This window comes from Poecilia mexicana, unplaced genomic scaffold, assembly GCF_051168715.1.
Source record: "Poecilia mexicana isolate PSO_F unplaced genomic scaffold, ASM5116871v1 scaffold_6, whole genome shotgun sequence".
Taxonomy (NCBI): Eukaryota; Metazoa; Chordata; class Actinopteri; order Cyprinodontiformes; family Poeciliidae; genus Poecilia; species Poecilia mexicana.
The window spans coordinates 16,693,069-16,716,483 of NW_028263375.1; the positions used below are offsets into that span (position 1 = coordinate 16,693,069).

A 23,415-nucleotide genomic window follows, 5' to 3' on the forward strand; every position below is an offset into this window, starting at 1 on the left:
AATCGTTAAGGGTTAGAAAGGTTCCACATTTAATCAGAAATCCACTTTCTGAATGAATGTTGGGTCTTTCTGGTCTATAACAGTTTCAATCATCTGAAGAGCAAAGAAACACTTTGTCATCTCTAAGACAACAGCCTAAGAAATAACTTTGGGCAAAGAAAAAAAAACATTACATAGGTCATTATTTTAGGAAGGGGACAGCATTTAACAATTTAAATACTTTCAAAAATCTCTGACGTTTGAATATTAGGCGATATTATTGATTAGAAATGGCATTTACCCATTAATAGAGAGACAGGAGAAACATAAGGGATCCAGTTTATGGTGGAGTCTTAGTATTTGTAAAGAAATGCAGATTAAGTAAATTAAGCAACACACACAAGATGACTGAGAAACATTTGTTTTTGCATTTATTATGTACACAAACAACGCAGATACCGATGAGGCAATAACATAACTGAAAACGTCCAAACTGTGCATTTGAACTTCATAAACTTCAACGTCTCTTTCTCCCCTCATCAAATCTACTCCAGCGTCTGCAGCTTTCACTCACTCTGCCTGCGTTTCTGTCCCTGCCTCCGCTCACTCGTTGTAGCGCGACAGCTTGAGGCGAGGGATGATGTTCATGGACTGCAGCTCCTGGAACAGCAGCTTGCAGGCGTACGGGATCCTCAGCGACGAAACGTGGCAGGAAGACTTACAGTAGTGACACCTGGAGACCAGAAACAGACGCAGAAAAAAAAATGTTTTCACCATAAATGTCAGAATCTGCACAGAAACAAAGATAGAACCCCAATAATTAATCTAGACACTTTAATAGGAAAGAATAGTTCATTTAGGGTTTATTTCCACTTTAAGCTTCTACTGGAGGTTTATGGGTAAATCTTTCTTCTTCTGTTGCTGATTTTAGTGTAAATATTTGCTGCAGTGCGTTAGGACCCTTAATAAAGAGTCATTTTCCAAAAGCTAACTCAATGAATCTGACAGGGTGGTAGCAGATCTTAACCAGACTGACCTTTGGATAAAACTGTTTCCTGATGTCTGTCAGGATTGACCTCTGCTCGTCTGTGTCTGATCATTTTATCATCTGCAGTTTGGTCGCTGTAGCCAAGCTGGTTGCCACTGCATTTTTTTTTTCTAATGTGAACAACGTAAACACCCCTATCAGCTCAAACTCAGTCTTGTTCACACACAGCCTTCCTTGAGATCTGCCCCGAACTTCATCTCTGAAACCTTCACGAAACGACTCGCGTTTTAAGCTGTTGAAGCGCCGAGATCTGTGGCCACGACTCACCATCCAGAGTATCCCAGCAGGCCACACTGTCCGCACACGTCCACCTCGAAGGCGTCGCTGGAGATCATCAGACGCTCCAGCAGCAACATGCTCGCTCCGTAGCCAATCAAGCAATCGCGCTCCATCTCTCCCAGTCGCAGACCTCCGTCCCTGGACCGACCCTCGGTCGGCTGCCTGTTGGTGGGAGAGAAGAGATTAAAGCAAACGTGTTCAGCGAAAGATCATTCATGCAATCCTGACCAACCCTTTGTCGTCCGCTTTAGTCGAACTCTAGTTCGTTTGCCTAGAAGGTGTGAACACGCAATCGAAGTCTGGTGAAGACTAAAAAAAAAAAGAAGCAAACTCTGGTCCACCTAAAAGTCAATCTCTCGGTTCTGTTGAAGTGAACTCAAGCGGGGTTTGTGTCCGTATGGAGACTGGAGATCACTCTGAGAACAGGAAGCGAAGAATTGCGCAGGGCATTCTGGGTAAGTGCAGCCAAAACAAATGTGAGAGTCTAATGCTGGCAGGTGAAAGACGAGAGAGAGAGATCCTACAACCATAAAAAGGTGACACTACTCCGCTTTTGTTTACATTTTGTTAAGAAGGAAGTTGCGCTCCTGTCTTCTTCTAAGGTTTTCGTGTCGTTTCCTTCATGGGGGGAAAAATTAGTTTGGTTTGTTCGACACAGTGCTTTGTGAAAACAAACCGCACCAGCTGAAAATGTAACAAATATTGCAAATTTCTTCCTTACACTCGTGCATCCTTGGTATGTTATCTCAGAGATTTTAGTTTTTTTTCCCCTGTTTTCACCTGGTGAGAACAGCTCTGGGCCCTCGAGCTCTGGCGTGCATCTTGTCCAGAACCATGTGCTTCAGCTTCTGGTAGTAGACCGGTCCGAAGTAGATGTACGCCTCCAGAGGTTCTCTGAGGACAAAAGGCAGAAACACATGATTGGAGCCAAGACAGAAAAGTTTAATAGCATAAAAATATTTCTTTAGAGTGAGTCAAAAAAATTTAGATTTGTGAGTCCGTTCATGCAGCTGAATTCTTTAATAAGTAAATACATTTTTTTCAAATAATCAGAAACCTGATGATCCAATTTTGCTGGGGTGAAATTTCATCAAATATTAATGGGGGTGTTTGTATATATTTGACCCTGTGTGGTTAAGAGAAATTCTTCAACACATTCAAACTTGTGCAGTTAATTTTAGTTTTTTTATTCACTGAAGTTATGTTTTAGAGTCGTTCCACTAGAAAAGTTTAAATGACCCAAAGTAGCGATCATGAAGGGGGAACGTAAACGTCTCAGTGTTTTGTCCTGAGCAGCTTTAACGTTTGCATAAACCTCTTTAAGTTACCCGGTGATTCCTGAGGTGACGTAGTCCTTGCCCTGGTAGTTGTATCCGTATCGGATCAGATCCTCGCACACATCCTTCACTTTGCTGCCTCCGAAGGCCGTCCCGTAGTGAAACCGTCCGTCCAGGACCCCCGCCTTCCCAGCAAGCAGCTCGATCAACTTTCCAACCTGATCAAACACGGAGAGGACACAAAACTCTGATCAGAAGTTGGATATTTTTGAGGATTTATCAGCCTCTGACACAAAGTGTTGATTATTGTGGGTGAAATTAGATTACACATGTCGCCACCCCCCTCTCCGCTCAGGGAGAGGACATCCGTCCAAGGATGACCGACTCCAACAATTCCTGTGAGGCTGCACCCCGAAGACCCCTGACCCCGCCACATAAAGGCAAACACCTACCCTCGTATCACTCTCAGGCCACAGAAACATCCTCCGGAGCCAAACATTACTGAGCCTTCTCCGAGGCAACGACACCCAGCAAACACACACACACACGCGCACACACATGCAAACACACACACACAACTTCAGCAGTAAAGATCCATCGGGCTTTTACAGCAGCCAGAGAAGAGGACAAGACAAGTCTTCACGTTGTCCACAGTCTGTCCTGCTCTTCAGTTCTGATGTGCTGGGCGTGTTTGATTAAAAAAAAACTAAACAAAAACAACTTCCACACGCTGCCAGAGGCGGCGGCGTCGCTGGCACCGTTTCCGCAGCAACAAATATCTGTTTGTAAAGAGCGAGATTGCTGCTTAACGCCGTGAATGGACGTGTGCTCTGGAAGCCAACGATAAACCGGAGAGCAGAGGAGCCCAGATAATGAGGGCTTTGTCTCAGGAGAGGCAACACAGAGGTTTAAACTTCCAGGTCCGAACTACAAAAAAAATATCAACCGCGGGTCAGGAGTCAGCTGTCGAACAAACACGTTTAGTTTAACATGAGAAAGAAAACCAGCAAAAAAAAAAAAAAAAAAAAAAAAATTATTTGAGTCATTGTTTTAGAAAAAAACAATCCACTTAAAAATGCACATTAAGCATGAATCTATGCGTTAGGGATGAACCCGTTTTACTCACTGTAAAGAAAGAAAATAATCAAAATAAATGAATCCCATTGTTAAATATCAAACTAAAATAAAAACATGGAACAAAGCACACAGGTCCAGCAGCAGCAGGCGTCGTACCGTCATTCTGGACGGATATCCGTGGGGATTCATGATGATGTCCGGACAGATCCCAGTGTCACAGAACGGCATGTCCTCCTGAGGGACGATGAGGCCACACACACCTGAAACACACGCAGAGGCCGATCAACCAGCGCCAAGAAAGACAGGAAGACTCCGACTCAAACGCACTTTGAGAGGCTCTGAATTAATACTTTTGTTCAGTTTATTTTGAGTTGGCAGACAAAAATGAGCTCCTTGCTTTTATGAAGGTTTTATTTTTTCTACAATAACTTTCCACTTTTAGTTTTATGAAACTTTTAAAACTTTTTTTTTTTGAGTCAGTGATAAATTCTTATTGTTAATGTTTGTTCAGACATTCTTTTTAACTAATTTATCTATAATTGTATGTAGATGAACACATATAAAGAACAGACATAAGTCGAAGCCTTGTTTTTGGATCCCCATCCCTTCCCAAAAAAACAGTTTGTCAAAAATTATCAGTCTTTTAATCGTACTTTTTTCCCCCCATCAATCTGGATTTTATGTTTGCTTTGTTTACAATCAATAGTCTGTGTGTTGAGTTTTCATATTTTTAATAAAATAGAACAAAAATATCTAGTAGAAAGCATCTGCCAAACTTTCTGGCTGTTTTTTTTATTTAATTTTTTAGGCATTTTAACAGATCAGATCTGAATTAAAACTAATCACATTTAGCCCCGTCCTTCAGGACTAGATCATAAAAGCCTAAATGTAAATCCCCACAGTGCAGTTTGTAAGTTTGAGACCACTATTTAGTTTTTCTATCGCTGTAAGACATCATAGCGAATCTGAATAAAACTGATTTATTTTCAAGGTAAAGCCAAACTGGTTGGACATTTTATCCGCAAACTTCGATATTTTACAGAGAAAACAGTTCGGTTTGGTAAATTCGCTGCGAGGAACCCCAGCAGAGACTGACATTTCCATAGTCATGTGGACAGACAAGGTCTTCTTTTGACTCGCCTGATGTGGGGACGAGCTCCCTGGTCTCCAGGGGTTTAAGTGCAAGGGCAAATGTTTGCTGAGGGGGCCGAAGCACTCTTCCCCGGCCAGGGCAAACAGATTGTTGCCCCATTTGCAAATGAAAAACCAAAAAAAAAGAGAGATGGAGAAAGAGAAGCTGAGGCAGGAAGTGGAGAAAGGTGCTTAGCTGGACGGCGAGAGCAGGATTACACATCCATGACTTTCAGTTTAACTGGGAGGAAGTGGAGGGGATCAACTGGAGAGCAGAAACTGAGGCGATGCACGTGGGAAAAATGTGTTATTAACCGGAGCGAGTCGACTGACTGCTGATGCTGGGCAGGATGTGGCAACAGGATGTGGAGCGGGAACAAGTGCGGCAAGCTGGTGGAAAGTCGTCCAACAGCAGGAAGACGGTGAAAAGAGAGAAAATCAAAAGGAAGAAAGAAAAAAGGGACCAGGAGCAAAATAAAAAAAATAGAAAAATCAGGATCAGTGAGGAAAGATGTGAAAAAGTCTCTCACACACGGACTGGTTATAATGGCAGACATCTTTGGTGTTGTTTGTTTTGTGTGAAAGTGAATGATAAAGGAGGCATGAAATCAGTAGAGAAAAGGAAGACAACAGCAAGAGCCCGGGACCCTCCATCACGGCTCATACAGCTCCGCACTGACGCCTCGCACAATGGGCCCCCAATACCGACAACCCTGCACCTCCTCCACAGTGTCTGTGTGTGTGTGTGTGTGTGTGTGTGTGTGTGTGTGTGTGTGTGTGTGTGTGTGTGTGTGTGTGAGAGAGACTGGTAAATAATTAACCTCTTCTGCTGACCGGGATGTAGGAGTAGCAAACACTGAAAACTAAATTCACTTCCAATTAAATTAGTCTCAGAGTTTATTTAAAATCTCCTAAAAGGTTCTATTAAAATAATCGATGCACTGATCAGGGGCCGATACCAATTTTCCATTTTATTTGAGGTCTGACCTGCTCAGTTTATCTCCAATCTGACGACTGGAACAAGGAGAGAAAAATAAGTTTGCTTTAATAATTTTGAGTCAAACAGCGAATGAAGAAATTATCCCAATTTATCCATCAAGTCATATGTGTCTTTAATCAGTCGGCTGGTTTTTATTAAACTCTGCTGTTCGTTGATGCATTCAGAGATCAGTTCATTAATTTTATAATCAGGGATTTTTATTTATTTTTTAAAATAGTATTTCACCATTTGAGCTGCAATTAAAAGAAATCAGAGCAGATCCAAGGAAAAACTGTCCAGCAGATGAACTTGTGCATCTCTGGTTAAACAGTCTGTCACCTTAAAGGACCAAGACATTTAGATTTAAAAAGCTTTTTGCTCTGTAACGCAAATAAAAACAAGCTAAACCCCAGACATAAAGATGTTTTGAGGCTAAAAAGAGCTGAACATTTATTTTTCTTAAATTTTTGCCCATTTATGTTTAACTTATTAAACTATAAACATGTTAAACCTCTAGCAAATCAAAGACAAAAGCATGTAATGTAAGTAAATATCCCTCCATTTTCATTAAATACAGTTTGATAACTTAAAGTATTTTCTTTCAGACAGCCTTTTCCACTCTGGCATCCTTGATCTGTAGACAATGATCCCCTTTTACGCAACAAAACAAATACTTTTAACCTTTATTTCTATATTTTAAGCTCAAAAAGTGCACCAAAGTACAAGATTTATTGGGTTTAATTGTTATTTATGGTGCATCCGTTACACTGGGAACCATTTTTCCAGTCATTAGCGGATCGGTCGGAGCATCTCTGACCCATCGGTGTTGATATTTAGTCCAGCTGTTGGTTCACGTCAGACTCCAAAGCAGATAACGGATCTGAGTGGAGCCGCAAGTGAAGCCCAGCTGTTCGCGGTTACACATCTGGACGTTTCACCCCATTCCTCCTGCAGCTAACCCCACGGCGACCCCTGTCTTCGTCATTATGAGGGACGGAGGACATTGTCCCGCCCCGAGCTGACCGCCCAGCGCCCACCGCACTAATGAAGAGAGTAAATTATGCATGGCGCCAGTTAGCTTTCTGATTAAAACATCATACAGGCCCTCTATAGGGTAGGTGCTGCAAAACAATGACGGTTGTAAACACTCCCCCCCCCTCAAAACCAGAATACTGCAGGGTGTAATAAATTTGCATAGTCTGGCACAGGACAAAGAGCCAATTAATTGAAAAGAGCTCTTGAAAGATGAGGACGGGGGAAGTGACGGAAACGGCCACTGGGAGTTGACTCAACAAGCTCTCCTCGGCAGAGATGACCTGCAGCTTTTCTTCACCCATAAAAACATTTTTCTTAAACATTTATTACATTCATGCTCATGTCAACTGCTGAATTTATTTTTGTTTATTTTTTAAGTTTGCCAGTCTCCTAAATCTGAGTGTTCTAGATCCAGGGTTCCCAACTCCAGTCCGTGCAAGTTTGTCATGTCTGGATTCTCTAACACACGTGAATCAAACGGCTCGTCAGGATCTTCCATTCATTGGGTTCAGGTGTACAGAAGCAGGGATGCATCTAAAAACTGCAGGACATTAGATAGGCAGATTCATTGAGATTTCAGAGCATTTTTGTCTTTGTACAGCTGAACTGAAACGCCTTCCACATTTTAGTTAGAAAAACAAAGCAAAACAAAACAAAATAATGTTCTGACTTTACAGCTCAGTTGATCAATTCATGTTTCCAGATGGATGGACCCAATAATCGCTCCTGAGGAGGACGACCAACATTTGTTCTCGTCCAGGACTGAAATGTGCCGTGCGTTAACCTTTCTGCCCGTGTCGACTGCTGAATTTGTCTCCTATCTCTGGTCTCCTCGTCTGCCTCAGGAGGATCTTGATGAGGAAGGCGTCTTCGGCGTTGGACGAGATCATGACCTTCTCGATGTACGAGTCTGTTGAGCCCTTGTAGCTGCAGGCAGGCAGACAGAAGCGCCATGATTCTTCTGCTTCTCGCAGAAGCTGAACTGAAGGGCAGAAGAGCCTTGCGGGGCCTCACCTGATGGGAACGTCTCGGTACTGTGGCTGACCCGGCTGGGCGCTGCCCTCCAGTGGCGTCTGGGTGACGGTCGGCATTGATTTGTTCACCAGCACCTGCTTGTTCTCCACCTTCTCACCTGAGCGTCACAGAATAAATCAGCATCAGGTCAGCGTCCTAAGGCTGCAACAATTATTAATTACTTGTGCTAAAATATTGGCAACGATTTTGTTATCTTGAACGGTTAGTTTGATTTGTTGCACAGACACATAGCCGATGTTATGAGTCGTTACACAAAGTGTACCAACTGTATATTAATACTTAAAAACACTAAATTGACTATTTAATTATTCAAAACTGAACAGAATTGATAGAAATTTTATGTCAGTAATAACTGCATGTAAACTTCTGGACCCGTGGTTTGAGGCACTTATTTAAATAACTCAACCTTAACAGCAATTGAGTTCAGCATACAACTTTTTTATTGAATATATTTCTCTATTTAACTCAAATACATTCAAGTGGTGCTCCATACAGTGTAATTAATCTAAATTGAATTACACAAAGCCTAATTAATTTTCATTTCTTCCTCCAACGTCTCCTAAACTCTTTAAAGAAAAAATTAATTAAAACTATCATCATCTCTGCATTTCAAAGATTTGTACGTCTCTATCGTGTTGCACCATTAACTATATTTGCATAAGTAATACTGAGATACTGAGAAGAAGCGGCGGGTCCTCACCGGGGGAACAGATGCCGTCGGCGTCCAAGATGTTGTGCTTCCATATTGGTTTGCGGGTAGCAGCGTCCAGCATGGGCCCCATCACCTTGTCAAAGGTCTGGTTGGTGTAACGCCTCAGAATGCACTTTGTGTTTTTGTAGACAAGGCAGCGACCAAATCCTGAGAGGAGAAATATATATATATATATATATATATATATATATATATATATATATATATATATATATATATATATATATATATATATATATATATATATATAGTCTAAAATGTTGAGTTAACCTCAGATTGAGGAAAAGCTCTTGGACATTTGTGGATTACAAGGCAGATCAAGAGCAGCAGAGTCTCACCTCTGTCCAGCGAGGCTTTGTTGAGGACCAGAGCGTCCTCGATGTCATAGCCGCTGTAACTCATCACGGCCACGGTGGCGTTCTGACCCGCCGGCAGCTTCTCAAAGTCGATCAGCTCGATGGTTTTGGTTTTGACCATCGGCCTCTGAGGATAGGCCAGCAGGTACATCAGAGTGTCGATGCGGTTCCTCTGGTTGTAGCCAATAGTTCCTGACAGGAGGCGACAGCAGAAAACCAGATTAGAAAGCTGAATATTTACTCCAGGATCATTTAGTGCATCGTGTCTTCATGGCTGCAGAGGAGTGAGATCATTTTCGTAGCTTAATGTAATCTTCATCAGCAGTTCAGGGTTCCTGCACAGTCCTGCTTGTGTCGTCCTGAGAGGCACACGGATGTGCAACTTTCTATTGATTATCCACATAATTAGTTGATTAATCAGATAAACACATTGGAACATTTTTTATTTAAACCACATAAACCTTTTTTATGCAATATTAGAAAGACATTATAAGATGCAAGTAAACAATAATTTTTTTTTTAAAATAAAGAACCTAAACATTTCATTCAACAAAAAGCAAAAGCATAGTATTCCTTTAGTAAATTTGAACCAAGCGATGCTAAAACTAAACAACTTAATGAGTATTTACAGACAAATATTTTTGTCTTAAAATAACTTTTATACAGTTTTGGCTTTATGATTGCTTTGAATATGATGTTTTATTCAACAAATTACCATTTTAGAGTCCGTATACTCCAGTTAACGATTAATCATTTACTAAATTAGTTGATGATTATGTCAATAATTGATTAATCCAATTGTTTCAGCAGTAGTCACGTGGACAGATGCATGCACGGATGGATGAAGACATGGGTGCATAAATTAACAGCTGAACAGACGGACAGATAGACCAGGGAACGGGTGGATGGACTGATACAATGGCAGACGGATGCAGAGATGAACGTAGGAATAAATGAATGGATGCACGGACTTCCAGGTGGACGAAGAGATGGTTTGATTCCTGCCTTGAAAGACTGATGCATCGACAGGAGGATGGCTAAATGGATGGAAGTCAGGACCGATGGATGGATGGATTTGGACGAATGGATAGATGGATGTTTCCAACTTTTAGACAATGGTGTTTGCAAACATGATTATTTTTCCATCCTTAATCAGAGCTGGAAAATATCTAATTTAAAATACACATTTTTCTAGAAACAAATCTTCAAATAGCCTGAGAAATCTTAATTTGGCTCCTCGGAGTATAAAGAGGTGCAGGTATAACGCGTTTCCACAGAGTGGCGGCCCTTCGGTCCTCCTGCCTCACTCTGCGTCCAAAGAGCTCACAGGGAGAGTTATGGCGTAAAGCCTGGCCTCCCTGGAAGCCTTGACATTTGTCAGATGCTATTACTGCACAATCAGCCTACAAGCACAGAGTCTGTGATAATAGGCTCAGGCCACACAACCAGATTTGCACATGTAAAGGGCTGTCCATACAAAACAGACAACACAGAGGATATTGGGCCAAATATAGTTCCAGTCAGTGTTTTTGTAAGGATAGGGGGAAGGGCAGGGATGGATGAACGGAGGTGGAGCAGCGAGGAAGAGGAGGGATGTGACTCCGGCTCTGACGGACGCTAGCCGACCCGTTCGGGGAAGTTCTGGTTACCAAGGAGCTTTGGGTGCGCACTCTGTGGGCCTTTGCAGCTGAGCACACTGACCCCCCGAGCTCAGACTGAGCAGACACAATGAATTGCTAATGACACTCTGGGTGACTGGCAGGGAAAGGGCCTCCACACACACAGCACAATGGAGAACCTACGCAAGCGCCCCCTGTTTGATGTCCGCGTGCATACACACTCTGACCGACACACACGCGCACACATTCGACAAACACTCAATCACACATACAAATGTATTCTGACAAGAAGTGCTGCAGGAGACGAGTTTTGGGGGAGAAGAACCAGCGGGCTGCTTGTATCCACACTGCTTGTTATTCTAATGTCCTTTTTGTGCGTTTTATTTTCAACTCAGGCAAACAAAACCTAAAAATTTTCAGACGTAAGGGAATAACGTTCATGGAAAATTTAAATAACGTCATCGAGAGTCTCTGCAGCCGAACGAGACCAGCGGGGATCTTAAACATTTCTAGGTAGAAGATCCAGACGTTCCCGACCGAAACCGAGTTACAAAAGGAAGGAAAAGAAACAAGGAAGGGAGGAAAGTAGAATAGAAGGAAAGAAGGCAGGAAGGAAGGAAAGAGAGAAAGGCTGACAGAAAAATGGCAGAATGAAGAAGGGAAGGAAGCAAGGAAGGAAAGAAGGAAGAAACGACTAATGGGAGGAAGTAGAGAACACAAGGAAGGTGTAGAAAGACAGGACAAGAAAGAAAACACAACGAGGAAAAGAAGGAAAGAAAGATGGACATGTAGGCAAAAAGAGTAAGGAAGGAAGGAAAAAGAAAAGGTTGATGGATGCATGACAGAATGAATGAAGCAAGGAAGGCAGAGAAAAAGGATGGAGGGATTAGTGAGGAAGAACACGAGGAAGAAGGGAGGAATAAAATAAGGGACGTAAGAGGATAGAAGGAAAAAAGGAAATAAATTAAGGCAGCAAAGACTAAGGGATGAAGGAAGATTAAAGGAGTGAAGGACATGATGAAGGAAGGACATGATGAAGGAAGGAAGGAAGGAAGGAAGGAAGTACAGAACACAAGGAAAAAGGAATGACACAAGGAAACAAATCTATACGAGTAGGAAACGATTTTTTATGCTCTTGTTTTTTTCTCCATACTTCTCCACACCTGCAAAAAGGCTTAAATGAAATGAGGAACTTTTCTAGGCAGCCAGGTCAGCAGAGGCGTCTTCTTACCCATGGCCTGCTTGCCCATAGCGCACTGGTATGTGTTCCTGGGCGACTGGTTGTGGTGGGGGTAGGGAATGAGGCCCGCACACACTCCGAGCAACGTGAAGGGCTCGATCTCCAAGTGTGTCGTCTCTCTAGAGAGAGGAAATAAACACATGCAGCAGCGACTGATGCAACTCAGGATGGGAGTTTTGTTTTGTTTTTCTTTTTTTTAAACATTTTATCCGTTGTGTTCCACGTACTTGCTGATCATGTGCTCGTAAAGGGAGATCTGACAGTCGTTCTCCTCGTTCACGTCCAGGTACTCCACAAGGCCTTCGTGCAGAAAGTCCTCAAACGTTCTGGGTTAAAAGGTTTCAGGACTCATCAGATCAGATAAACCACTAATGTGTCAGGTTACAGCTTCATGCAGAACTGGAAAAACTTTAAAAATAAATATTAAAATGACCCGTTTTTACTCCCAGAAAGAAGAGAAGAGGAACCTGGACTGAAAAGTTCAAAACTGCAGAGAAAAAAGTCTGGAGATTAGAAGCAAAATACAACAAAATGACTGAATACTTCTAGATGAAGGCTTGAAGAAGATGTAGAGGTCAAAGAAGCAGCCCTACTACCATAACAGATAAAAAAATATATAAATAAAATATGCCAGACTGCAAAGCCATACCCATCTATAGACTTGGATATGGGACATCACAGAGTCTAGTGCTTAGACCAATTTGTGTTTTTTATAATTTCTACTTGTTGGTAAAAAAAATAAAAAAACATCAATAAAGTAAAAAAAACAAAACAAAAACATAACATTTCAGACAGCAGTGTTTTGAGCCATTCTCACAGAGTCCTGACCAAAGCTGAAACTGTAAATGTTATTTTTTCATATATAGAACAAGAAGAAATAAACAAGAAAAAAAAATTCTAACTTTCAACTAAACGTCCCCTGAAACCGAAGAACAAACTACTACATTTATTCAAAATGAGCTCTGCATACATTGTTAAAGTCGCTGCCACGTGCAGCTCTGGAAGAGAAAGAGAGCCCACTTAAAATGATCAGTTTCTTTTGTTTTACTTTTTATAAGTATATGTTTTTTGTAAAATGAACGTTGTTCTTTTATTGTATGAACTACTGACATGTTTCTGAAAAAAACAAACAAAAATGTTGTATTTATTAGCAGAAAATGAGAAATGGTCAAAATAACAAAAAAGATGCAGTGCTTTCAAACCTCAAATAACACAAAGAAGACAAGTTCATGTTCATTTAGAAACAATAGTAATGTTTTAACTTGGGAAGAGTTCAGAAATCGATATTTGGAGGAATAATCATCAGGTTTTCAAAGGGGTTCAGTGCAGCGGTCTTAATCTTTGACTCACCTGTAGCCCTGAGACAGATCCTCAATGTGTTTGTTATTTACCATCGGCTGTCCCTTCTTCACAATGATGTACGGCCTGCGGCGAGAATAAACACAACATTCACTCCTGATGTACTGTTTTATGGAAAAAAGACAACAAAACAAACTTCACAGATATACAGTTCTGATTTTTCAACAGCGCCCGCACCTGCAGAGTCGTCCTCCGTCAGACGAGATGTAGACGCAGCGGTCGGTCATGTTGGTGGAGATGGACACGAATTCATTGATGAAACCCGCCCTCCGCATCAGTCTGAAGGTGTTGACCAGTTTCCGATGGTCTCTGATGACGCCCAGGATGTTACCTGTGGAGGAAACGCGGAAAGATGAACGGACGGCAGATCTGATACTTTATGGATAAACTGATGTATTTAGCCAAGTGTCCTGCTGAATCTTCCCAACCTTCATGAATCTTAAATCCCAGTTCCTTTTCTTTGGTTTTGCAGAAATCATCCAAAATGAACTAAATATGCAGTTTGACCGGAAGACAGAACATTGTGTCTTCAGGTTTTACAACTGATTTGAGGTAATTGTCTGAGCAGCAACAGTCTCAGTCAAGTGAAAGTTCTGGAAGCTGGTGAAAGTTTAGTTTTATAGCTGTGTAATCTGACAAAATAAGTTCAGGTTGTCTTATCAGAAGCAGAGCTGCTCAATTATGGAAAAAAAAACCAAAACAATTTTGGTCAAGATTAGCAGCTTCTAACAATTATTTAGTATGTAAACAAATTACATTTATTGCATGAACTTGAACGAAATGAATTTACTGTCCTGCAACAAAACAAAGCGCTTTAATGTCTCGACTCGACAGTTTTTGCCGGGCGGTAAAACGCCACAGGAAAACAAAAAAAAAAAAAACAAAAAAAAAAAAAAAAGAAGTCAGCTTTCCTTAAAAGCAAAGCAGAAAGAAAAGAGATGACTTTCACTCAAAAACTTTAGCTGTAGAGGAAAAGTAGGAGCTTTATGGCCACATACTCCGAGGAAGCAGAGCTCTGGTCGCCTGCTGAGGTTGCTTCATATCAGTTCTGACAGACAAACGAGTGGCGAACAGAGGAGGGACTGTGCTCTGCCTCTGTGAGGAAACACAATCCGAAGGGCTTTGACACCTGCTGCTACTAACTAATTAAACAGTACGGCAGCTAATATAAGTTATCAGAGCGGAGACAAACAAATACAGTAATTAAAGGGCCAAGTTTTGACACAAGAATAACACCTACTGCTGCCGTGAAATTAAAGACTTATCAGGGTCCCTGCAAAATACAAAATTACATCCTCTGACTAAACAGGAAGGAATTCACTTAATTCATTTTAAAGGCAATGCATTTAAAACCAGCTGGATTAGAGCTTCTTTCAAAGGATCTAAAGCAGCAGCAGCAGCAGCAGCTGGAGTTTATTCAGAACCTGCTCACTGGTCCTGCAAGTTTCTCAGCAGAAGTTTTACCGTTGAGGAAAACGAGGAAGACGCTCGGGTAGGAGAGCTCCTCTCCGCACAGCAAGTTGACGTCCTCCACGCCGAGGTTGAAGGCCAGTTTGATGATGGGCCCGTCCTCCATGTCTGTGGTGATGTGCGTCATCAGAGCCAGGTTCTTCACCAGACCGCAGGCCTGCCGAGCCACAGGTCAAAGCAAGACGGAGAGAAATGAAAATTTCCAAAATGATCACCCAGAGAACAACCTAAAATGTGTGCCTGAGCTCATCTTTACAAGTCTACCTGATAACACCACCGTTTACGTGTTTGTTTACGATAGCAGGGAGAGCAGGAAGTGGTTTAGACTACGCCTCTACCACCTTTAGACATCTGAAGACTGAAATTCATTGTAGATGCCCACTTATTCTTGCAGGATCACGGGGAAAGTTATGCCTGCAGCAACATGTTTTATGCTAGAACACCCAGAGACATCCTGGGCTACAAACTAGCCGTGCTAACAATCGGTGATTAGCATTATATGTACTCCGACGAGAAAGGGGTCAGAGGTTAAGGTATGTCTGGGTTGTTTTCAGATGGATTTTTTTTTCTCACCTCTCCCTCAGGAGTGTCGGACGGACACAGCATTCCCCACTGGGACGGCTGCAGGGAACGAGGCCCGCTGACCTTCCTGGTCTTCTCGAACTGGGAGGAGATCCTGGTCATCATCCCCAGAGCCGAAATGTAGGAGAGACGGGACAGAACCTGGGTGACGCCCTGACGGTCCATCTTGAACCTCTTCAGAGACCAGTTCCCCTGATGACGAGAAACGACCACGACTCAGAGAAACCAGCTGATGAGCAGAATAAGTCGATTTTTAGCTCTGAAAAAAGCAAAATTGATTATTTTCCAATAAGAGGGAACACAGTACGAGGTGCCACCAGGTTGCACTCTTCAGTGTGGATGCTGTTACTGAGTGAATAATATGTGAAGTTAACCGTGTTCAGTAGCAGTAAGGACTTAAAAAGACAGTCACTCTTCTCACACAGAGCAACTATGAAACAAAAACAAACAGGATTTTCAGCATCGTCTAACTCATAGGAAATGTTGCTGTTCTTTGAAAATGTGAAGAAAGATCTCAGAGAATGAAACACTTTTGCCCATCCCCTCCGTTTTTGTCCAAACTCACTGTGGAGATGGCGTTGACCATGCCGTTGGTGATCTGATCCTGCCTCATGTGTTTGACCACGTCGAACTGGGCGGCTCGCTGCTTGGGGATGATCTGGTCGGCGATCTTCTTCAGTTCGGCGTTAAACTTTTTAAACAGATCCTCAAACAGCAGAGACAGCAGCTGGAGGAAGAGGAAGGGGGGAGTCGTCTTATTTGGCGTTACGGTCTTGGAACCGTTTGCAAAAATCGCTATCAGCAGTAAAAAACAATCACTTCAGACAAGCAGAGTCATTCTATCACATCAGCATCGAGGTTCCCGTCAGATTTAATAACCAGGTGTGCCGGCTGAGAAATGACCCCGACCTGGCCTCCGTCCCAGGTCCTCGTCTTCCTCCGCCAGGCGGAGGCAGCGTCTCGCCACGACCCCCCGCTCCCCCAACCACATCCTTTGCATTAGCATATATCAAAACAAACAGGCTGCTTGAAATTAATAAAGAAATTAAGCTTCCATTGCGCAGCCGGGCCAATTAGTTGAATGTCAGGGAACCATAATTGGAGAGCGAGGAGATTGCAGGCGTCGTTGATGTGTAAGCCTCCTTTTGAAAGAGGGCCCTGCCTCCTCCTCCCATCTCTGCTCCTTACACAGAGCAGGTTGGGAGAGGGGGGTGAAATTAAAGGCCTAAAGACAGCAGTAATTACATTATCAGAGCCCAGGCCGCGGATTAGCTCAATCGCTCCAGTCAAGGCAGCGGTTCTATTGTCGCGGTGCTGAAAAATCCCCATGCTTCCACAGCGTTGGGATTTCGGTGCCACTGCATATCTCCCTCCTGACAAAGCCAGGCAGAAACAAAAGGGGAGGGAGGTGCGAAAACAAAACGGGGAGAAAAACAGAGCTGAGGAAACGTAATGAAAGGCTTATTAAAGGAAGGTGGCGGGAACAAAGATGCAGGTGAAAGATCAGAGCCGGCGCGGCCCTGTGATCCATTCACACCGAAGCACAGACGCAAATCAATTACTAATAAGAGCGTTTTGTTTTCCCGGAAATCGAAAGGAACAAACACCTTTCATTTAAGAAGCGCGTAAACAACAGGGTCAACAGGGAGTCGCTGTTGTCCAAACGGAGCTGGAGAACCTTCCGGAGCTGAAGGTTTTGTCTCCGAGCATAAAACCTGGCGACCCAAACGGAGGCTTTAATGAAGCGTAATGAAACCACCTGCAGAACAGGTTTCACAGCGAGGTCTCACCTGTCCAGCCAACTCCAGACGCTTGTTCCCGTAATAATCTCTGTCGTCCACTTTGTTGTCGCCTTGAGCCAGGATCACCCTCCGGACCATCACAGCCAGGTAAATGCATTTAGCCCGAAAGTTAAACTCTTTCACCTGAAAACGAGACGCACAAAAGTTAACTTGGTCAAAACGACACGAATAACCCGACATTTTGGTCCCGTTTACATACAGGAACATGAGTGAGGATGAGAGAGGCGAGGAGCTCTCTGGCCTCCTCCATCTTGGTCTTCTTGGGGCCTCCCCACATCCGTTGCCGCCGGACTTTATTCCCAAGAAACCTCAGAGCCTGAAGCACAAAGAGGAGAAAGAGGAGCTGTCGGCTATCATATGAGGACTTTTTTTTTTATTTTTTTTATAAAGAATCAAAAACTTATTCCTCTTTTCTGAAGCCATAACTGCCACCTTGTTCTTCAGGACCCCTTGCTGGTCCCAGCAGACGGCTGCTCATACTGACCCAGATTGTGTTGAAGGTTATTCCTGATAAAAGGTGGTAGTTTCCCCCCACCGTCACCACATGTCTGCTCTACATGAGGGACGACTGCAAAATGAATGACTCAATGCAAACGGCTGCACTTCCTCTCCTAAAATACCGGTAACTAAAATCTGACTGTAATGGATTATTTTGACTGAAATTGAAAGTATTTGGATTAGGGTGGTATTTTATTAGGTGAAAATCTCGATTTTCAGTTTGGAGATAAAACACTGTCGTTTTTCCGTCCTTTACAAATTTTACTAAATGAGCCTTTGAGCTCACTGCTAATGATATTGGTCTTAATCGTCCTTTTGCACACATTAAAAAAAAATGGCAGTAATCAGGCCTGGACGTGGCGAGTCAAGTGTGGTTAGTCACAGTTAATCAGGAGTCAACTGGGGCAGATTTTTCTTTAAAAAAAAATTATTTCAAAAGAATAAAACTTGATAAATGATCTGAAACACATAAATGTGATATATATATATATATATATATATATATACTGATTTTGATTACTGTCACATCTGTAAAAAATAAATAAAAGAAAAAGTTTATATTACACTTGAATGAGTGTAAAATAAGCCTGGAATAAGCTAAAACCAAAAGAAAGTTTTTTTTCTTTTTTAGCATTTGAGTTATGCATTTTTTCCAAAGGTGAGCAGCCCTGGTTTGATCCAAAATGATGTTTTTAATTGGTTTTATTATTACTTTTTTCTTTATTAAACATTAAAAAGTGGAAAAGATGAAGGGAGACATGCAACAAATGCTCGAAGTCAGAGTGAAGTCTGCAAAGTTTGGTCTTAAATCTTGAACTCTGGAACGTGGCGGATCTGCTCACTTTAGCTCTACAGGCCTCATTAGCAGATAAATTATCTGTATGCAAATCTGACTATATTTTCTAGAAAAGATAATTGAGAATTATAAAATACATTTATCTACTCCTAGTAGAGAAAAATAAATCAAAGAATTCACAGATTTACTCACCTGAGTTACTCTCAGGAGGTTAATGAAGGCCAGAGGTCAGTAAATCCAATGCTTCTCAACTCAGTATATAATAAGTGACTTATTAAAACAAAATTCACTGTCTAATTAGAGAAATCAAACACGATGTGATAAAATCTGCTGCCCATTTTCCAGAATCTGATCTCTCAAAACAAAAACAAAAAAAAACAGATTACAGTCACATTTAGTTTAGGCAGATTACCTATAATCTGATAACGCTGTTCCTTCAGCCTTATCTGCCTTTAATTATATAGATTTAGGTCTCATTGTGCACAATACAAAGAGCCAATGAATGCCCTGAAAAGACGTGACAGAGGCTGGCAGGCACAGAAGCATGAGGGCTGAGGCGAAGGGGTTGCTAGGATCCAAACATGCCCTCATCAATGCATCTGAGGAACCGCTAACAACATAATCTTTATGAAAAACAAATTGGCCGATTGCATTCATCTCTAGCTGTTAAAGAAAAACACGTGGGGCTTCTGAAAGGATCTGAAAAGTGTTACTTAACTGGGTGAGGGGGGAGGGAAAAAGCTTTCATCAAATGAAAAACTGAATATCTTCTTTTAGCAGACAGCAGGTGTTTGTGTTTCAGAGGGAAAATATTTGGATCTTCAGATCAGGCTAATGAGAGGAACTCAGGAGTCAAAATGGATGTTTTATCGACTTAACAACAATGTTCCTCAAGTTGTGAAAAACATTTCGCCACTTTCATCAAAAATGCAATGTTTGCTCTGTTGTTGACTGTATGATGTTTTCTTTAAGACTCTGTAATTTTGTATTTTTATTATGTGAAGCACCTTGTCACTTAAATTTGCTCCACAAATACACTTGACTGAGATACAACTATGCAACATTATACTGTAAAAAAAAAAGTAAAATGGCTGCTGCACGAATGTGGGCGTGAATGCATTTGCAGGGGACCGTAGAGGAATCACCTGAGTCTGTGTGAAGATCTGAGCTTTCTGACACTCCTCCAGGCTCGGAGCGAAGCTGGCCATGACGTGCTCCTCCGTGCCGATCATCTGAACGATCTCCTGGTCGCTCTCTACGCCCATGCCCTGCAGGGAGCGCGTGCAAAGCAGGCAGGAAAGCAAGAGGGGAGAACGGTATGTGCTGATGAAGGATTTAAAAATGTAGAGTTTTACGTTTCCTCAGAAGAGAAAGACCTTGTTAATTTGAATAACATCTGAAACAAGGAGCCAGAAGGAAAGCTTTGAGAGGTGAAACTGGGGAGTCAGGAGTTTGTGTGACATTTGCTTATGGAAATGTGAGGCTGTGGGAACCGGTCCGCCTGAACCCACGGCGGACACGAGACGGAGAGCTGGAGGAAAGAGTCGCACAGGATAAACGAGCGATTCGGCAAGAGTGTGGAACGTGTCACAAGGTGACATGTTTGAGGAGGTTTTTCCCGAAGGCGGCTGGAGATCACGACACCAGCTGTCCATTGACATTTTCACAGTCAACACAAAGCCTGGAGGCTGTTTAACTACAGACTAATAACGCCAAAGGCTCGTTTGAAGCATAAAAACAACATGCTTGAAAGATAACTTGAAGTGACAACCACAGTTTGTTCAAGAAATGATTAGGCTTTATTGTAGCACCCTCTACTGGACAAGCGGTGTCATTAAAACCCTGATTTTTACCTTGAATATTATGGCGATGGGAGCGTCTTCAGACAGCGTGTTGTGTCTCAGGTAGAAGCGGCCTTGCTTCACGATCATGTTGGTTCTGCTTTTCTTCTCATGAGTGGAGCTGGAATAAAATAAAAATAAAAAATAAAAATTAGGCTTTAGAGCATTGGCGGCGCTTTTATGAATCATGCTCTCAAAGTTAAATTAATCAGACGTTCAAAAATACAGAAATTTCAAATACGCCTACGCTGTCCAAATCTCAAACTCTTAAGCAACCTTAAATGTAAAATTCCTATCACATATACACCGAATTATAACAATGTTTTCATTTTATTACCCAATACATTAAAGTGGGATTACGAATGAGGAATTTAGCTTTGAATAAATGAAAAAAACAACAAAAAAAAAACAATAACCAGAACCTCAGGACAAGGAATGATACAACTTCTACATTTAGCTTCTTCCTTTCATATCTCCAGACCTGCAGAGATGTGAAAAGACGTTGCTGACATCTTTTGTCAAAGAAGAGTAAATACAAAAGGCACCGTGAAGATTTCTTAATTTATTAGAAGAAATAAAGCTTCCCAAACCAACTTTACCCCATGTGAAAAGTAATCCCCTCTAAACCTAATAAAGTTCTTTTATTACTGAATGTGAGAAATTGTGGCCAACTCCGTTTGGCAGCTTTACTTTATTTCAACCACAGTGAAGGTTTTATTGGATTTGTGTTATATTTATTATATTTTCTGAAAATAAATACCTTTAAGGCATAATCAACCAAATTTATAGAAATAAACACTTGAAATATATCACTGTGTGTGTAATGAGATTCACTTTTCAATGATATTCAACTTTGTATTCAGACCCAGTTTTAGTTTTATTTGAATCCAAGTACTGATCTGAGGTTTTTGTTTAGCAAGATGGCACAGGTATATTTTTAACCTGGTGACTGAGGCTCCAACTGCTCCCTTCCTGTCCTGCTCCACGATGATCCGATTCTTGGACAGCTGCTCCTGGATCAAGATGACTTTCTCCTGGCCTTTTACGATGAAATAACCTCCTGCGAGGCAAAGGGAGCAAACCTACGGTCAGTTCTGTTCAGCTCGGTTCCCACCACACGGCCGCGCCGACGCCGCACCTGGATCCAAAGGACACTCGTTGAGCTTGGAGAACTCCATGGGCGTCTTTCCCGTGAGAACGCAGTTGGAGCTTCGCAGCATGATCGGCATCCTGACGAGAGCAGAATCCAACACGTCCGTGAAAACATTTCAACATGCCGAATCCGCGACAGAAAAGAGAGAGCCCACACCTCCCAATCGGAAGAGCGTTTCGGATGATCCTCTGGCTGCCGCGGGTGTACTCGATGTCCACCGTGATCGGCGCCGAGTAGGTCATGTCTCTGAGGCGACACTGACCAAACACATGGGATACGGTTTACCAGCAAGAGTTCCTTCAAACTGTTCAGCACTTTTTGTAACAATCTCACAACAGCTGCTGTTTTGGAGAAATAGTTATTACAATCTGACTCCTCTCAAACTCACTCAGCTTCTTCTGGCTTTCTCCTGCTTCCATCACATCCACTTTTACAACAAAACGCTCATCAGCTGCTTAATTTATCCCAAACACTAACAGGGACAATGACGAGGAAACAGTCAGGGTTACTGATCTCACCTGTCGGTGGTTGTATTGTTCTGCCTGATCGCTATCTCTCAATCAATTAAACATATTTTGTGGTTTATTACCATAAATCAACTCTTCAAGTGTCATTGGCAGCTTCTAAAATCCTTTTGTATTTCACACAAATTAAAGCACACCAAGATTATGACATGTCAACTTTTTAAAGATAAAACTCCACAAAAAAAAAAAAAAAAAAAAAAGGAAAAATGTTTTAAATATATCTTTATCCTACTAAAGAATTTGTCAACAAACTAGTAATTTAAATATTGTGCTAACCTCATGAGGAGAAACCGGTCTGGTTACGTTGAAGCTCTCCTCGACATCAGGCATCCCAACATAGATGTTCAGGTACCTGAGCAGAAATTATTTAGTTTAAAAATCAGATCTGAAGCTAAAAGTCGCAGCGGTTGAATCAGGAATCGTGTGGATGGACCCGGCTTACTTCAGGTACCACATTGGATCAGCATCGCTGGTTATTTTCTCATTCGCTTTCATGATTTTCTTAATCTGGAAAAGCAATACAGTCAAATTAAGCTCAGAGTGGGATAAACACAGCTGTCAATAAAATAAATACACACATAAACATTTTGTGTTTAATTTTACCTCAACATTGATGAAGTAGTTGAATGAGTCGATGTGTTGCTTCACCAAACCTTTCACCTGCAGAACAAATGGGATGATGGAGACGAGCAGAAAAATAAATCTGGTCCATTACCAATAATAAAGTATAACATAGTCAATTACTGTAAGAGGAGAAGAAAAACACAAAATGACTGATTTGACTAATTTGAGACTTTTATAATGTACTAACATTTAAACTGAATAGATCTAAGGTCATTAAGTAATGGGATAGAGAACAGGGTGCGTGTTTTTCAAGAAAAAAAGCTCAAGAAAAAACGTGTAGTACATCACAAACTGGACACTTAATTTACATTCATGTAATGGACAAATATCAAACATTATATGAAATGTAATTAAAGAAAAAAGATTCAAACTTTTATGTAGATAATAGCCTGTGTAAATATGAAGATAAATTAAATAATTAAATATTAAAATATTTAAAACGGCTGCAGATAGTCATTGCTTCCAAGTCGTATTAATACAGTTGTTGTGGTGATTTACCTTCAGGAAGGCTGGTAGCAATTTCCACTTTTCCTGTCAAATAAACCAGAAATATTAGAAAAGTATTTTCTTCAACTTCATCATGTATATTTGATTGACACCGTGTTCAGATGTGAACTAATTTGACTTCTTTCTGCCAGTAACATCACACACTCCTGCTGCTCGTGGTGGAAACCCATCTCTCCCACTGTCCTCAAACTCACCGCCACGGTGTTGACAGGAGCCGCCAGCTCCTGAGGAGTCATGTCTCCAAACTCTCCTCCCAGCAGCTCCATGAGTACCGCTGCTCTTCACCAGTAAGCACATAAAACTGGAAATAAATGCGAGCTGGAGCAAAGAATCGGAAGTCTCTGCAACATGCGTCCCGACTGTGTTACTTCTTAAAACTTCCCTTCCGAGGTGGGCGGAACTAAAGACTGCGTTCCGCTTCGAATGAACTCTTCTTCTACGTTTTAATTCCACCGGTTTTATCCTTTTATCATATTGCAATGTGCAGCCCCC

At 41.8% G+C, this 23,415-nt stretch overlaps 1 protein-coding gene across 1 annotated transcript; it reads right to left on the bottom strand.

Annotated features, from left to right (window-relative positions):
* Window positions 1-384: 384 nt before the first annotated feature.
* On the bottom strand, window positions 385-23,305 carry polr3b (polymerase (RNA) III (DNA directed) polypeptide B). The gene is made up of 28 exons (XM_014984082.2): window positions 23,118-23,305; window positions 22,915-22,947; window positions 22,396-22,452; window positions 22,235-22,299; window positions 22,069-22,144; window positions 21,425-21,525; window positions 21,254-21,345; window positions 21,058-21,175; window positions 20,128-20,236; window positions 19,420-19,542; window positions 17,180-17,296; window positions 16,969-17,103; window positions 15,744-15,905; window positions 15,170-15,370; window positions 14,591-14,753; window positions 13,304-13,457; window positions 13,118-13,192; window positions 11,995-12,093; window positions 11,759-11,886; window positions 8,891-9,100; window positions 8,541-8,699; window positions 7,820-7,937; window positions 7,590-7,732; window positions 3,817-3,920; window positions 2,635-2,801; window positions 2,087-2,200; window positions 1,295-1,468; window positions 385-712 (listed from the first exon to the last, which is right to left on the bottom strand). The coding sequence occupies exons 1-28, from the start codon at window positions 23,187-23,189 to the stop codon at window positions 583-585; spliced, it is 3,399 nt and encodes a 1,132-aa protein (XP_014839568.2). The 5' UTR covers window positions 23,190-23,305; the 3' UTR covers window positions 385-582.
* Between the last annotated feature and the right edge of the window lie 110 nt (window positions 23,306-23,415).